General features: G+C 54.7%; 1 protein-coding gene across 4 annotated transcripts in view; it reads right to left on the bottom strand.

Annotated features, from left to right (window-relative positions):
- TTC39A (tetratricopeptide repeat domain 39A) overlaps positions 1–12,022 on the bottom strand; it is a 53,546-nt gene that overhangs the window by 21,435 nt on the left and 20,089 nt on the right. For 3 of the 4 annotated variants that reach the window (XM_053655470.1, XM_053655471.1, XM_053655474.1), the window contains exons 2-5: positions 10,312–10,416; positions 2,423–2,554; positions 1,483–1,559; positions 165–232 (exon numbers count right to left, since the gene is read on the bottom strand). In XM_053655470.1, coding sequence (XP_053511445.1) covers positions 165–232; positions 1,483–1,559; positions 2,423–2,554; positions 10,312–10,416 — 382 coding nt within the window. Of the gene's footprint in view, positions 1–164; positions 233–1,482; positions 1,560–2,422; positions 2,555–3,001; positions 3,071–10,311; positions 10,417–12,022 lie in introns of those variants that run through there. The other variant, XM_053655473.1, reaches the window with a different exon arrangement.

Consider the following 12,022-nt stretch of genomic DNA (forward strand, 5'->3'; position numbering starts at 1 on the left):
GGGTAAAGCCCATGACCTCTGCTACTGAGCCTGGCCAGGGCTGGAAGTGTCGCTCCAACCACGACCAGGGGGCCGATCATGGTGGCTGTAGGCCCTTCTGTCTTTCACCTTGTGATCCACCTTCTGAAATCCCCAGGCTGCTTGTACAAGCGGAGGGTTCCTACCTGCAGGAAAGTCAGGGCTGCTCTCTGCAGCAGGCACTCTGCGTAGCAGACCTCAGCGTGGATTTCCTCTGTGGGGAGAAAACCAAAGCCCTGTGGCCTCCTGGGACTCTTGGCAGGAGGCTTGGGCCAAATCCTCCCCACCCCCACTTCCCAAAAAAGCAAAGGGAACCTGAGTCAGTACCCTCCCCATCCTCCACCCCATCACCCAGGTCAGCCTGTGCAGTACTCATCGCTGTTGTGAATCGGCTTACATTTCCTGCCCCCTTGCCGGCTCCTGGTCTCCCCATCCCAACACCCAGAGGGTCCGCACAGGGCCCTCGGCCTGCTGTCTTCCCCCCAAGCATCAGTGTAGCTGGGCTCCAAGACCCTGACCGTATTGTGCTGGGCAAGGAGAAGGCGCTGGGTTGCATGGATGAACAAAGAAGCTGTGAGAGTAAGGGAAGGAGACCTAACACAGCCCAGGAGTCAGGGAAGACTTCCAGAAGAAAGGGCATTTGAGTTGAAAAAGGAACAAAAAGTGAGGAAGCCATAGCTTTCTAGGAAGAAGCCCAGGAGAGCCAAACAACTGAGATGCTGGGGGGCAGCTGAGGCACAGACGGTGGAAATCGGGGCGAGGTGAGGCAAGACCAGGGGCAGGTGCAGAGGGCCCTTGGCAGACGGCCCTGAATCCCGGGGGAGGACCACCAATTTGGTCCTGTGGGCCACAGGGAGCTACGGGTGGTATGAAGCAGAGAATGGCACCATCACATGCACTGTTTCTTGCTGGAATCTTCTAGGGCTCTCCAGGTGGGGAAGGACATTTGCCCCTATATTGAAGAGCCCCAAATCGCTCATGGGTGGCTGCTGCTGCCTGCAGAACTGAAAACGCCATGCAGGCGCTGGCAGCCTGGACCATCTCCTCCACTGCTTTCAGTTCCCGCCCCTCCTGTGTCAGCTTCTAGCCCATATTCCCCCTGGGGCACAAGGGGTCCATCACTACTACAGTCAGGCCAATAACCCTAACTGCACATGCAACGCTGAGCCCCCCTGGCCTGAGGAACAAAGTACACAGACTTTATGCATTTTCCTTCCTGGATTTCCAGGCCCTTAGCAGGTAATGCCATCAAGGAAGTGAGTCTTGTTTGCTCTCCCATCACCTGAGAGCCACTCCTCAAAAGTCCCTAGGTTTGGCACACGAGTGTCCCAGCATCAGGCCAGGGCCCTGCCCCCTCAGTGGGACTGGGAAGATAACTGCCCCTTCCTGCCCCTCCCAGGCCTGGAACTGGGCTGCCTGGGGCCAGCAGGATAGAGAAGACATCCTGGATGAGGGAGGCCACACCTTCCGTGAACTGATCCATAGTGGGGCGGTGCACCAGGCTGCTGAACGAATCTGTCATGGAGGACTTCTTCCGGTGCCTAGGGAGCGGAAAGGGGCCTCCCATCATTCAGGGAAGGTGCGTGAGGGTCCCAGCTGGACTCTGACTGTATCTGCCCCTCCCGGAGGACCCCCCCCCCCCGCCCCAGCCCCACGCTGAACGCCTGGCAACTCCCCCAAATTCAGGGCTTTCTCACACTGGTGTCCCGGCTCTTCCCTCTGCTTGGAGCTCCCCCCTCCCTCACTGCTCCCAGTCACCCTTCACCAGCTCTGGCACCACCTCCTCCAAAAAGCCTTTCCTGCTCCCCCACGACCTCTTGGGCACCAGGCTGAGCTGTCTCTGTCTATGGCTGTCTTCCCACCAGGCAGTGTGAGCGTCAAGCGGCCCAGGCCTGACGATTCCCTGGGTGGCCAGCACCCAGCACAGGGCCTAGCCTAGGGCAAGAACGAGTGTGTGCCCGCCGAATGACGGCCACATGCGCACCACACGCGGGGTCTGTCGCCTCACTGAGTTAAGCAGTTAGCATATACTAAACCCATTACACGGCAGGTCCTGTGATGGCACCTGCCTGTAGCCCCCGGGACAACCCTATCATCATACCCATTTTATAGACGGGGAAAGCCGGGTCCCCAGAGGGACTCGCCCAAGGCCAAAGGCTTATTAAGGGACAGCCAGGTTTGGCCTCCTCCCAATCACACCTGGCCCCTGGGAGCCGCTAAGTCAGTGGCTCGGACAAGAAGGTACCCAGGCAGTGCTGACAGGGACCGGTGTTAGCACTTGGGGACACATCCTTCTAGCTGAAAGGAGCAGCATTCATCACAGCACTTCAGGCCCTGGGATAGGCCAGTGTGACAGAAGGATGGGCCTCCCCACCCCTCAGCCCTGCCCGCCCCGTGGCCTGACCTCTGACACAGCAACTGCGCCTCCTTCATCATGTTGCCAGCGAGCAGGATGTCCTGAGGGTCAAAGGTCATCATGGCCTGCATCTCCAGGATGGTGGCATAGGTCAGCGAGTGGTACATGCTCTCCTTGGTCCTGCCGGAGAGAAAGGACATGAGAGCCCCAACTCCTAGGACTCCAGAGACAGCCAGCCCTGTGTCAACCAGCCACCATCCCCTCTCCCGTCTGCATGGGGGCCAAGGAGGGGAAGGCACTTGTCCAAGGTTGAAAGACCTCAGGTCCCAGCTGAGGGGGCCGTAAGTGACTTTCCAGATCTGAGCCTCAGTTTCTCTTCCGTTCTGCACAGAGAGCAGCAACTAGGCTGCTGTGAAGCTCAGTTAAAATTGGCCCGAGACCACACTTCCCTTCCCTCAGCCTGGGCCGGCCCCTCGCCTTCTGCCCTGCCCCCCACAGGCGGAGCCCAGGTCCCGTCGGTGGGGTCTCTTCTGTCCTCAAGCCCCACCACTGGCCTTGTCCAGTGCGTGTTTCCTGGACCTCCGCACTGGCCTCCCACCTCCTGCCTCTTCCCATTCCACCACCTACCTGACTGTGTCTCTCTGGTGAAACCCTCTGTAGCTCCCACATCCCGAGAGATAGCGCTCCGGTCCGAGGCTCCGCTCAGTGCGGGCCCCGCCCACCTCTCCAGCCCAGCCCTCTTGTCACTTCCGCTCTGTGATCTGATCACATTCAAGACCCAACCACACATGCTCTCCGCAAGAAAACCCCACACTCGCCCTGCTCCCAGGCCTTTGCGCATGCTGTTCCCTCAGCTTGAAATGCCCTTCCCCTACCCTCATGTCGCCTGACTGTCGGGGCCTTTAAATGCCTCCCAGGCCACTGGGAACCCAGGGCTCCCTCCTCAGGGGGCAGGTGTCTGTGACCACAGTAAGGCCCCCACTGCACCTACATCTGCTGAAGCACAGCTCTCTCCCCAGACCGCGGGCACCTCCGGGACAGAGCTTGTGGGGGACACATCTCTGTCCTCAACGGCACGTACAGGACCAAACAAGCCGACCTCAGGCAGCAGCCTCCCCCTCCAGCCCTCAGTGAAAGGGTGTGCTGGGGCTGGGGGTGAGGGAGGGGACATTCAGTCTAACACACGGAGAGAGCGGCAGGCAGGGAGGGATGAGAACAAAGCCAGTCCCTCTCTGCACTCGGGGAAGTCAGAGTGTGGCTGGGCCTTGATTTATGCTTCTGCAAAATGGGGGTGATGACGCTGGCCTGCCCAGCGAGCTCCGTGTGGTGCTGGCTGGGGAATACCCTTGCTTGGCACACAGTAGGTGCTGCAGTGGTTTCGCTCCCTTCCCTTCATCCCCTTGTTAATTAGTTATGAAACTCCTAAGTGCTAGGCTTACACTGGGAACTGCAGAGCAAAAGGATGACCAAGGTTTATAGACTGTTCTATTGTACAGTCATAATCACGTGACTTTATGCATTTTCCTGCTTTTCTCATTCACAAAACACCTCTGTAAATTAAGTTGCCCCCCACCCCACTTCTGAGTGGCCCTCAGGTGACATTATCCTTGGAAGTCAAAGGTTTGGGAAGGAGACGAATGGCTGGCCCCCCCCTCAGCAGCCCAGCTGGGACACCTCCCAGATCTCTGCTGGAACTGTTCAGTCTGAGGGCAGCGGCCTGTGGCAAGGAGTCCGAAGCCCGCGGTGGGGGCAGAGCTCAGGCTTCAGAGTCCCTCAGACACAGGTTGGAATCTTGGCCTTGCTAGTTACCAGCTGTGTGGTTCTGGTGAGTCTTGCAGCCTCTCTGAGCCTCAGGTTTCTTCTCTGTAAAAGGGATACAATAATCCTTCTCTCCCAGACCTCGGGTGGCTTAAATAGGATGCCATATGGCCAATGATCAATAAATGTGAGTCTCTCTGTGTCCAGCCAGGGTCGAGAGTCATTACCTCGGATGAAAGCTTTCTCCATGGGGAGGGGTCTCTCCCCAGCACACAGACCCAAAGCCATGCCCCCCTCCCGACAGCCCCCTCCCGCCAGGCCTCTCTAATTTTCAAGCCCCTGACTTTCTTTTCCTCTCTCCCCTAACCCCCACCCCAGCTCCACCCACTCAAACCACGTGCTGAACCCAGTCTGGTGCTGGGCCCACAAGGAGGAACAGCACCCCCCCACCCCATCCCAGGGAAGCTGGCAGGCAAAGTGGAATTTCCAGTCTAAGGCCCAAGGCCACAGCATGGTCCTGGCCTTTCCCCAGCCCACCACCTGGGAGCTCCCCAACTATGGAATGGACTGGGATTTGGGATACAGAGGTATCACAACCTCCCTGCCCTCAAACACTCCAAGTTCAGTGTGCACACCACAGACTTCTCATCTGCACATACAGCATCCGGACCCCTGGGAGAAACAGCCCCCTCACCTCCGAGCTAGACCGGCTATGGGACATCATGCCCACCAGGGTCCCACCTTCTGGGTCCAGACCGACTCTGAAGAGGGGGAGGGCACTGGAAGAGCCCTCAGAAGAGCTGGTGTGGAACCAGGGACTCCGTGGCCACCTGGAGGTCGGTTAAGCTCAATGGCCTCCAGCCCTTCCTGCCTACACCAGCAGCCAAGTCTCAGGCCCTTGTCAGCTGCTTGTCTGCCATCTTTGTCCCCATCATCTGGGTCTCCTGGCTCTGACCCAACCCCCACTGATCCTTCCTGGGGCACCCCCTGAGTCCCAGCCTGAGGCCCCACTTCCGAGGGCCTCTCTGGGCAGGCTGCACTAGACCGGAAGGCGGGGACAGCACCCTACCACCTCCCTTTTTATTTCCTTCACTGTAATTAAAGCCCTCCTATTGCACATCCAGGTCCTCTCAGACCCCACCTCACTGCCCTCTTCTCCAGCCCGACCACCTTGTAGGGCACTTGTGCTCCCAGCCCCCCTTCCACCACCCAGCCCTCTCCCTCCTGGGACCTGCTTCAGCTTTCCTCACTCCAACCAGGCCAAGTGCCTCTGTTCTTCAAATGCACCAGACCCTCCCTCCATCACTGTAAGGCCTCTGCACAACATTCGCTCTGCCTAGAAATGTCCTCCACCTGGCTGACTCCTCACGCAGCCCACCTCAGCCTCAGTGTCACTTCCTCCAGGAAGGCGTCCAGAGCTGGCTGCATGGTGGGATCTGTGCAGTGGCACTGGGCTTCTTGCCTAAAAAGGCCCCACGCTCTCCTGGTTTGATGTTCTGCTATTGCTGTCTAGAAATCCTTAACAATTTTTGAACAGGACCCCATATTTTCATCTTGCAATGAGCCCCAGAAATTAAGTGGCCAGCCCTAAAGCCTTCCTGACTAGCCCCTCCCCATGAGTTTGGGGTCCAGGTATAACTCCTGACACCCCTCAGTGCTTGTTTCACTGAGAACAGCCCAAGCCTCGCTCGGTACTGCAGCCCCAGAACCCAGCACATGGCTGGGCCCAGGTGAACACTCATGAGGTTTTGCTGAATGAACCAGGAACAGGTGCCCAAACCACCCCTTCCCATGGATCACACCTTGACCTCATCATACCACAGAATACCTCTGCCTCCGGAGCCGGAAATGATGCCACCTCCCTACCCTCCCACTTTGGCTCAGCGCCCCGCCCCTCCCCCCACTCCAGCCTGTCTTCTCTTCCTGATGTCTCAACTTACTTCTTCATAGCAGCCGCTTTCTTGTGAAATACTCATTGCTCAGCCTTCCAACCTCCTGCTGCACCCACTTAGGAACCATGGCCGCACAACTGCCCACTTTGTCCCAACCAACCCTGAAGGAAGCCACCAGCCACACAGGCACACTCTGAGCAGAGGCCACCAACCCCAGCCAGACCTGGCACACTAGAACTTTTCCCCTCTCCTCCCTCACCCCAACCCCAGCCTGCCCCTCACTCTCAGCGAGGGGCTTTGCCTCTTTCCTCAGCGGAGCCCCAGGGCATAGCATGAAAACACGCTGAACTTCCTGCACTTGGCACACGCCCTCCCTCCCTCGTGGTGGAGGAGGCAGGTGTGAGTCCTCCCACCCAGAGTAAACTATTCCACCTGCTCAAGATCCGAGACAGCCCCGAGGCCATGGGTTGTGGAGCTGGGTGGGCCTGGACTTGAATCCTGGCTCTGCAACTTGTCAGCTACGATCATTTTTTCATCAAGAAGACCGGAATGGAGTAGCTACCATGTTCCAGAGACAGCGTTTGGGGACAGACACAGCGTCCATCAAAATGAACTTGAAACAAAGACAACACTACTCAACCAGTGACAAACGGAAGGAGCGGGGCCAGCAGGAGCTCCCTGAAGGCAAAAGAGCAGTAACAGCCCCCACCGCCTGGGATTAGGACGGTGAAAGGAGACACTTGGTAAACAGCGAGGAACAGTGAACGGAACTGAAGACCAGCATCGTTCCAAGCTTCAATGGCCATGACTGCGGAGGGAAGGCCGTTCTGAGCAAGAATTGTTTTCTGGAGAGCAGTGGTCCTTATCTGGGGTGGAGAGGTATTTTTGCCGCCTCCAGACATTTGGCAACATCTGGAAACATTTTTTGTCACAGGAGCTTGAGGAGCACGCTACTGACACCTACTGTTTAGGGGGAAACTCCTAAATTCAGAAAGAAAGCAAAGATCCTTTTCCAGAATAGGGATAAAGAGAAGCTGCACTGCCTTCCGTGTGTGGTAAAAGGTGGCCTCGTGGGAAGACTGTCTCTCTGGGGTGCCACCTTCAGGATGAGGGAAGGTGATGAGGAGGGGCCGCAGGGGGTCCCTTTGGGGCTCTGTGGTGGGTACAACTTGAGGGACGGGTGCAGCTGGCGTCTGGTGTTAACAGTTTCCTCTGGGCCCCGCCTCCCTTCTGTCGGCCCCGTGTCTGCAGGACAGTTTAAAGTTAGACCAAGGGATGGCCAGTCTTAGCTGGGCTTTAGGGGATAAGGAGTCGGGCTAGTGTCTGTGCTTGGAGTGGGTAGGACGGGCAGAGCAGCTGCACCCCGGGCAGCCTGGCCACTGAGGGGAGGCAGCCACAGTCTGGGGGTCAGGGCTGAGTAAGGAACAGGGAATGACCAGGATGGAAGTGGAGTCAGGAGCCTTCCAAAGACACTGGAAGGGGACACCGGATGTTTGGGGACAGAGCAGGAAGAGGCCTGGCCTGCCTCAGAGGATGGCTGCCCTCAGGCTGCAGGCCTCTGCTCGCCTGGCCTGACCCCAGCCCACGCCCGATCCCCTCAGAGGACGGGGATGAGGTGAGGGGCTGCAGCGGGAGCCCTGCTGTAAGACGCATGGCGATCATCCTGCCTTGGAAACCCCGCCCCCCAGAAGCTGAGCCACTGACCCCGGCAGAACAATGAATGGGTCAGTCAAGACTAGAGATATTGGACAGGTCAGGCTTGGGGAAGGAGGACCCCTGGCCTCACTCTTTGCCTTTCCTGGGAGCTTGAGGAACCAGGTGTGGCAGAGGACAACCTAGAGCTGAAGAGAGTGGATTGAGGGTAAGCAGGCCCCAGACACGATGAGGCCCCGCCCCCACCACCCCCACAGCCCCCACCCCAACCCGAGTGCAGGCAGCCGGGCTCCCTGTCCAGGTTGAGGAATGGAGGAGGCTTCTCTGGAGAAGTGGACATCTGTGGCCAGATCATCCTGAAGTTGACGCCACCAGTTACAAGGCTGCTTGGCTTGGACTTTCCAGTCGGCCCTTTAAGAAACTCACTCCTAAATAGGACCATGTCAACAGCCAGGCAACAGCGGGCGTTAGGGAAAGCCTGCACAGGTAGAGACTTCCCTCATTAAACAGAATAGGGGACCTGGGCAAGGCTGAGATTACGCAGGAAAAGAATAAAACAAGTTTGAAAGAGACAATATTCTTGGTGATAATAACAATAAATACTCATTCGAGTGCTTGCTCTGGGCCAGACCCTGAGCTAAGGACTCTCACATTCCAAACACAGATATAAAGAACTGAGAATATTTAGAGAACAATGAGGAGTAGTAGGAAATTAATCACATATGCTAATTATAAGAATAAAGAAAAGTCAGTAGAAGGATTTAATGATAAGATTGAGGAGATCTCCCGGAAATCAGAAAAAAACAAAAAGATAAAACCTTTTGAATTGGGGGCAGGGGGTGATAAGAGGCTTAGAAGAGGGCTGACCGAGGAAGTCTGACATCCGACTTAAAAGAAGCTCAGGAAGGGGAAACAACTTGGAGGGATGATCCAAGAGAATTTTCTAGAACTGAAACACAGAGTCTCGAGTTAAATGTACCAAATAAAAAGGCCTAGAGCCCTCACTGGTGTGGCTCAGTGGACTGCGTGTTGGCCTTCGAACCAGAAGGTCGCTGGTTTGATTCCCAGTCAGGGCACATGCCTGGGGCCAGGTCCCCAGTTGGGGCCTGCGGGGAGGCAACTGATCATGTGTCTCTCACATACTGATGTTCCTCTCCCTCTCTTTCTCCCTCCTTTCCCCTCTCTAAGAATAAATTAATAAAATGTAAAAAACAAAAAAACTACATTCCAGCATGTCATTGTGAAGTTTACAACGTGCAGAAATAAAAGAGAAGAGCCTCTTTCCCAGAGAGGAATAAAGGTCACGTGCAAAGTGAGAAGAATCAGGGTTCTCACGGCTACAGTAGAGACTAGAAAACAAGGCACAATACCTTCAAAATTCTGATGAGAAAGAATTATATACATGCAACAGTTTCTTGGGAAGTTTCTAGAGGTCATGCTCTGGTAAAATGAGGGAGGATTCAAGAGAGAAAAAGCCGGGGGGAGTTCTGGGAGACGGCTAGGGCGGGGCTAGAGATAGGACTGTCCTCCGGGGGACAGGTTTCCGGGACAAGGGGGAACTGAGTGCCCACCTCACATGTCTGAGCTTTTAGGGAAGAGCTCGCAATAGTAGGGTCTAACAGAGTGGTTATAAAGGATTCAGGGAGCCATGGCTGGTGTAGCTCAGTGGATTGAGCACGGGCCTATAAACCAAAGGATTGCAGTTCGACTCCAGGTCGGGGCACATGCCTGGGTTGCAAGCCAGTTCCCAGCAGGGGACCCATGAGAGGCAACCATACATTGATATTTCTCTCCCTCTCTCCTTCCCTTCCCCTCTAAAGATAAATAAATAAAATCTTTAAAAAAAAAAAAAGAATTCAGGGAAAATGTATAGTAAATTAGGCAAGTGAAAAAAATGAGACAATTAGTAACTCTGGAAAGGAAATGTAGTCTTTTCCTTTGTACATGTACAACTTGTCTCTGTGGTGAGCATTAACTACATAGCTATAATAATGTAAACATTTATTGTTGATTTAGCCAAATATTGTGATACAATGATAAGAGGGAGGTGAGGGAAGGGAGACGGGGCAGAGGTAGAGGAAAGCTAACTTCTTGTTTACCCACAGATGAGTCTAAATGTAGAAAGTAACAGAGAGAACTTTATGTTAATTTCAGTTTCTGAAAAACTGCAGAAAGCGAAAAACAGATCATTTAGAAATAAGGCAGTAACCCTAGAAGAATTAGCTAAGTGACTGGGATTATTACCCAAAAAGGCAGCCCTAGTCTTTAGCACTTTGGGAGAAAATAAAGAAAAGGGGCTGTGTTAACTGATGGGGAAGAAGCCCCTGGTGGGTTCAGTGGGAACAGGAAATCAAAATAGAAGGGGCCAGGAGAAGTTAGGAGGAAGGAAGTCACAGTGACCTTGGGGAGGGCTGGCTGCTCACAGCTGTGGAACAGGGCTGTGTTTATGGGGCTCCCAGGGGTCACCGTGACCCAGAAGGCTGAAGGCATTCAGTTCCTAGGGGCCCTCTCTCAGAAGATGTCTGGTTCTCCACGACCCCGCAACCCCCGTCCCTACACTCGCACATGGGCTCCCACAGGTGCACACACAGGTGCACCTCCTACCCCCCCCCCCAACCTGGGCTTGAGACTCACCTGGGCTTGAGGTAGCTGAGTGCTTCTGAGAACTGGTTGGTGAGGAAGAGGTCCAGGGCGATCATGCACTGGTCCAGGGCCTCATGGAGGCTGCTCACAGCAGTCCTGAGGAGAGACACGCGGGCGTGATTCCGGCGACTTCAACCCACTCCTGCGCAGAACAGCCTCTCAGGGCCCAGGGCCCACCTGACCTCCCTGGTGGGCCTTGGGTGCCTGTCACGAGCTCCTCCGGGCCACCCATTGGGACACAAGGACAATTCGGACCCACTTCTAAATGTTCCTAAAGGCGGAAGGAGGGCAGATTGGAGTGACGTCGGAGATGGGGTGGAGGGGGTGGAGGGGGACGGAGGACAGAGCGGCAAGGAAGAGAGAGATTTGTCTTACCCATCGCAGGCGTAAAGGGAATCTTTGTGGCCCTTCTGACCCATTGGGCTTTTCTGTGCCCCCCTAGGGGGCACAGCCCACCCACTAAATTCCGCTTCGGTCCTTTTCTTGCTCCTTCCCTGGGCCTTCTCTGGCCCCTCCGGCCAGTGCTCTAGAACCCGAGGCTCTGTCACAATGGGCTGCAGTGGGCACGGGCCTGCAGGGCTGCCCGGCCTTCCCAGCAGCACCTCCAACACCTTCCAGGCCTTCCACTTCTCTATAGCTCTTACCGCCTTCTGGCACGCAGTTTTTACTTATTTTTGTGTTTGTGTTTATAGTCTCTCTCTGCTGAAATATATGCTTCCTGAGGAAAGAATCTTTGTTTTGTTTCCTGCCACACCCCCAGCATCTAGTATCTGGTATAAAATGAGTTTCTAAGTATCTGCTAAGTGAGTGAATGAATGAATGAGAGTCTAAGGTTAAGAGAGCAAATCTCTGACTTTTCTGGGCCTCAGCTTCCCCATGTGAAAATGAGAGATCAAACTAGAAGCTCCCAAAGTCCTAGCTGATGATTTTGAGAATGTCTCGTCTCAAGAGGTCTCTTTAGAGTAAGAGAAGGTTCCAAAATGGGCCTCCATGATCTTGCCGAAGATCCTTTTCCCCATAAATGAAGACCAAGTCCCTTCTCCACCAGATAAACTCCTACACATACCTTAAGGCCCAGCTCTAAGGCCCAGTCTCCTCCTCCGAGATGCATCAGCGGATCTTCCCGGGCAAACTGAAACTCGTCCCATTCAAAAGTCAACTCTTGTCTGTTCTCCCAAACCCGGTCTCCCCAAGTCTTTGATAAACGACACGCCCCGCAACCTAGCTCCTCAAGCCCCAAATTTCATAGTCATCCTGAACACAGTCCTCTGTCCGGCCTCTGTCGTCAACTCCATCCCTGAATCCTGTCAGTTCTCCCTCCTGAACACCTCTTAGCCCACCGCCTGCAGTGGCCGTGCCCCCCCAGAGCCGGGTCTCGGGGAAGACTCCTCCTCCCACCCCTTCTCCCTCCCTCTGTTAGACCATTTTACTCTGTATTCCATGTCTCTTTACTCTCTTCTTTGCTACCTCTTTGACTCTCTCTGTTAGAGTCTGAGTGATTTCTTTAGATCGTCCGTTTCACTAATTCTCTTCACTTCAATAGTTGTATTTTTCATCTCCAGAAACTCTACTTTTTCTTTTTCAAATATGCTTGCCCATTTTGGGTGGTATTTTTCTCCCGGCTTATTGATTCAAGCACATCTTTAAATTTTTTTTTACACATTTACACATTTATATTCTATATATCATAAGTCTAGCACGT

Source organism: Artibeus jamaicensis, unplaced genomic scaffold (assembly GCF_021234435.1).
Source record: "Artibeus jamaicensis isolate MK-2021 breed Jamaican fruit bat unplaced genomic scaffold, CSHL_Jam_final scaffold_1019, whole genome shotgun sequence".
NCBI classification, from domain to species: domain Eukaryota; kingdom Metazoa; phylum Chordata; class Mammalia; order Chiroptera; family Phyllostomidae; genus Artibeus; species Artibeus jamaicensis.